The sequence below is a fragment of the Etheostoma cragini genome, chromosome 22 (genome assembly GCF_013103735.1).
Source record: "Etheostoma cragini isolate CJK2018 chromosome 22, CSU_Ecrag_1.0, whole genome shotgun sequence".
Classification (NCBI taxonomy): domain Eukaryota; kingdom Metazoa; phylum Chordata; class Actinopteri; order Perciformes; family Percidae; genus Etheostoma; species Etheostoma cragini.
The window spans coordinates 5,216,348-5,221,327 of NC_048428.1; the positions used below are offsets into that span (position 1 = coordinate 5,216,348).

Below are 4,980 nucleotides of genomic sequence, written 5' to 3' on the forward strand. Positions count from 1 at the left end.
ATTGGCTGCTTAGAAATTAAGTGTTAACGAGCAGTTGGACAGGTGTACCTAATAAAGTGGCCGGTGAGTGTATATCGCAAGGGGGAAAAATATCGCAATGTAAATTTTTTCCAATATTGTGCAGGCCTAATATATATTATGAAATATATATCCAGGTTTTTTTTTCTACATAGAGAAAGTTTTGGCACCCCCCAAAGAGGTTTTATCCAGCGCCAAAGGAAAATCACGAGCACCAGAGCGTTTGATTTTCAGCAGCCGGCTTTCCTCTCACCCACAGCCGCTATATTTTACGCACGCGGCTGGCGCTGATTTGATTGGATCAGAACGCTCTGCTGTGTGGAGCGGTCACCCTTCTGCCGGAGCTCCGACTGCTGTCTGTCCAGGTGGCGGGCTGCGCTGCAGTCCGATGGCATCAGTATTGAATTAAGTAGGGCTGTAATCAACCAAAGAAAATCTTGGTCCACTGAAGTCGTAAAAATGTTGTGTAAAAATCGACTTGGGGGGGTGCGATGCAGAGGGGTGGAAAAAAATGCAAGATTAATTAACCGTACTGTCCCGCAGTACTTGTGCTTGTAGGTTATTTGCAGTATATTAAATCGTTTTTGACCTAATTATTTTGCACTGAAATGCCACTCGTCTTTCGGCTCTGACAGCGCTCAGTGCCTTGCTGTGTTGTCTTAACTCTGAAACCTTCTTATATCCTGTGCAATAAAGTCAACAATTCCTTCCGTAAACATTTTTTGCGTTTGGATGGTAGAGGCTTAACATCCAGCGGGGTCTGGGGAACGCTACTGTCGTTGCGGGAGGGTGCGCCTATAGTTATAAAACGATGATTAGATTATGAAATATGCCAATTCTGATATGTTCATATAGCCTACTCAAAACAGACAGGGCAACCTAACGCAGAAAAGTTAGCTTACCGTTTTTAGGTAATATGCCATTTTTGTGGTTGAGCTGCGATATGCAAACTGTTGCTTGTGTTACCGGCCTCAGACCTAGGGGAATCTGTGCAGGTACAAAGCCACAGACTGGGTAGCACTGTGGATTGAAAAGAAGTGGAGATACAAAAGTTGTGTCTTTCTCAAGCACTGGCTGAGGCGAAAATAATTTGATGACCATGCCAACAGATAGGCCTAACAGACACTAGGACACTGGACTATTAACAACACACACACTTATAAAATACACTATAATTATATAAATATATAAATGGTCCATAAATATATTACTAATATTACATTATTAATATATAACAAACAAATATGTAACACATTAGTATATATCAGATCAAATACAACATATTGTGAAATAGATATCAGTCTTACAGTATAATATATCAAATATGCATCCACAAGTGACACTATAGCTCGGATTAACCATGGAAACCATTGCTATTACACCTTCAAGTAAACAGGCTTCCTTGCTATCTGTTAGATTATTCCTTTATATTGAACACATTAAACAGATCAGAGGCTACATTAGAGTACGTCTATTAAACATATTACAATACAAACAACCTTGTCAGAGATCAAATACAAAGAGTACTATATTCAGATTAAAGCTGTTCACATGATTATGAGATAACCAATCCCCAACGCAACGGTCAGCCAGTGGCGTGTGAGTTTACCGGCACGCGCATATAAACTGACGGTGGCTTAGCCTTCACAAACGTTGACAGGCTAACTTCACCTAGCTTGCTAGCTAAAACTGCTAGTAAATACATCCCCTATAACAACAACATAACCTTTCTACACAGAACATGACAACATACGTCACTGAGAAAACCATACTGTTGATATACTCGTTTAGTACCTAACAGGAAATTAAAGCAAAGGTTTAAAAATATACCTGTGGATTGAAAAGAAGTGGAGATACAAAATATGTGTCCTTCTCAAGCGCTTGCTATTTATTTCTGGGCGCTCAAGCTACCGTCTCCACGGCAACCCACTACGTGAAATCAATCAACCGCGCCATCTACCGGCATGAAGTAAAATACGTGGCAATGAATACCCTAAATGTATTGAAATAATAAAAAAAATAGGAGGGGTTAACTAATTTTTTCAATTAACCTTCTCCACCCATTACACTTGAAAACTTTGCATTCAACTTTATTCCGTTATCTATTTTTGTAAAATGCTGCCACACTGCCGATGTCTTCAACATGGTAGAGGAGGACTGACTGGAAATTAAACACTCACAATTAAAGAAATATCAGCAAACCACTTAAACAAGGCTTTCTAGTTCTTTCTTCAGTCTGTCCCCAGTGAGCTGGGCTAATCCAAAAAAACAGGGATGCTCTGAAAATACCCCCATTAGCAATTAGTGCTTTCCCCCCATGAACCCTAACGGTCTATGCTTCCACCTGATGAAATAACAAAGCAAAAAATCGACCAATCAGAATTTTGGTCGAGCCACAATTTATCGACCAATAAATCGACTAGTCGACTGGGAGATTACAGCCCTAGAATGAAGACAGTTTCATAATCTGTTAAAAAAGGGGTTGTAGATTATTTGTGTTTTGGTACAGCTAATTTCAATACCTGATGCAAATGGTACTGGAGTAGGCTACAGAAAACCCACAGTTCAGCCGCTTTATTAGCGTTCAGAGGCAGTGTCGGGACGACACTGCCTCTGAATGCTAATAAATGCTTAGCGACTCTGCTAAGCCCCGTTCACAAAATAGCACCAGTTTAGTTAAAGTGCCCATATTATCAAGGAAATCACCCTTTCTAGGATTTGGTATGTTATTTTGTGTCTCTGGTGCTTCCACACACATACAAATTTGGGGAAAAAAACTTCCCGTGCTGTTTGGAGTGAGATACAGGTTTTTGAATGTCCTCTGTCTTCAGTCTCCGGGGGAGCTGTTCAAAATCTGCACAGGTTTCTACGTCACTAGCCGAGACGAGGTGGCTAACCGTAGCACATGCTAGCTTGTTCTCAATGTCAAAACACCCCTACAACACACACTAGTTGACCATAATCTCCAAAAGAACTTCTTCCTGTCCCTGTTCTGCATGTATTCCACAAGTGGCCCTCATCTAGAAGAAGTCTCCCAGCTAATCCTGCCTTGGACTGACCAAAGCTAGAAAAAGAGTTATCTAGCTGATGGGATCTTACCTATATACTGCGCATGTGCGACTCCTAACACAGATAGTATAGAATTGAGATGTCTCACTCTGTAGCTAAAACAGAGACCCTAACACACCATGGAAACCTATTCTCATACAACATTAAAATACAATTATGAACCTGAAAATGAGCAGAATATTGGCGCTTTAAACTGTATTTCACACTATAAATGTTAAACTTTGCACTTAATCCGCGGTTCACTTGCATGCCGAGACCGACAGTAGGGGCGGTCCGTTACACTTGCTGTTCAACATCAATGACAATTTATTAATCAATAGAATGTAGACTATCGCAAAAAGGAAAACACTACACTTCATAACATATTTGATTCCTAACACTATTGTGTTATTGTGCAAACTAGCTACAACAATAATTATACAACAGTAATGTTACCTTATCTAAGTCACTTCTACCTTTTTCAACTTACCATAAAGCCCTGTTCATATTAATTAAATATACCGGATTTTGGAAGTCAGATCCAGGCCCCTGGTCCCGTATGTGAAAGCCCCCTTGCTGCATTACATTTTCAGATTTTGAATTGCTACCTGCCAACAGAATATGGTGTTTTCCTTGACATAAATGAAGACAATTTGAACATAAATTTGTGCTTAAAAATGTCCAAACAGATGTTCAACAATAAAACAATAAGCCATAAATGGTGACTGCTGGGGAAAGCTGTGCTGTCATAAATCTACAGCAAAAAATGTCACAGAGATGTGCCTTAAGGGGCATTGTCTGATTACCGTTGTAAGAAACAAAGTTATTTTTTTCTTTTCAGGTAACTGCCAGCGGGGTAAGGCCTACCAAGGAGACTGTTCTGATGCCTCCAGTCAGGAGGAAGGTAAGAAGAAATGTACTTATTTGATTATTCCACTCATTTCCCAGTGTTATTCTCTGTGGACAGAAGAAGTGGCAAGGGGAGAGCAGCAAACAGGGACAAAAGAAATGCCCAAGAGCATGTATATTCAGTGAATGAGGCCGGATTGTGTGATATAACAATGCAAAGGAACGGCCAGGGCTGCCGTCGTAGCTGCAGGCTAACTAGCGTTTATTTTTGTAGGTCATTAGAAAGGCTGAGTCTCTTTCAAATACTATTTCACATCTATATTTGCCTGATCACATGACAGACTGTGTTCAGCTAGAGCAGCAGTAACTACAGACCATACCTTGCTCATACTTGCATCAGAATTGTTAATGCTAGAAGATCTTGAGTATGTTAGATTTATGTTCTTCTGCTTTGAACAAGCATTTGCCTTTAACCTTAAAGATATTGTGCAATAGACAAACCATACTGATTTACTTGATGTATACAGGGCTGCATGTAATTGGATAAAAACAAGTCAATACAAGAGACATGGTAAGATAAAAGTAAGAAAAGCTAAAATAAAAAAATGTAAAAAGTAGTTTTTAATGTACAGACTTGGATTGTCATGAAAAGTGTCTCAACGGTCCCAATGGTAGTCATATTGCAAAGTCGGAAACAACAGAGAATTCAAAGGGCCAAAACAAAAAGTGGATAAGTTTGTGTGTTTAACAGAAAGTATGATTAGCAGTGGTACCCTGACCTTAGCCTGGGAATTTAGTACTAAATCAATCTGTGTGTCAAGTACAGAGAGTGGTCAGGGCAATGTTTAGCTTAGTTTAGGACAAAGAAGCAACGGGATCAGTCCTAGCAAGGCACAATTAAAAGTGATTAGGTAGTCCTACCAGTACCACCCAATTCTCACTGTATACAATAGTGTGAAAAAGTGTTTGCCCCATTCCTCATTTTCTGTCCTTTGCATGTTTGTCACACTTAAGTGTTTCGGAACATCAAACCAATTTAAACAATAGTCAAGGACAACACAAGTA

The 4,980-nt window shown here is 39.8% G+C and overlaps 1 protein-coding gene across 1 annotated transcript in view; it reads left to right on the forward strand.

Moving 5' to 3' along the window:
- zcchc2 (zinc finger, CCHC domain containing 2) overlaps positions 1-4,980 on the forward strand; it is a 40,552-nt gene that overhangs the window by 21,420 nt on the left and 14,152 nt on the right. The window contains exon 6 of the mRNA XM_034862771.1: positions 3,908-4,088. Coding sequence (XP_034718662.1) covers positions 3,908-4,088 — 181 coding nt within the window. The remainder of the gene's footprint in view (positions 1-3,907; positions 4,089-4,980) is intronic.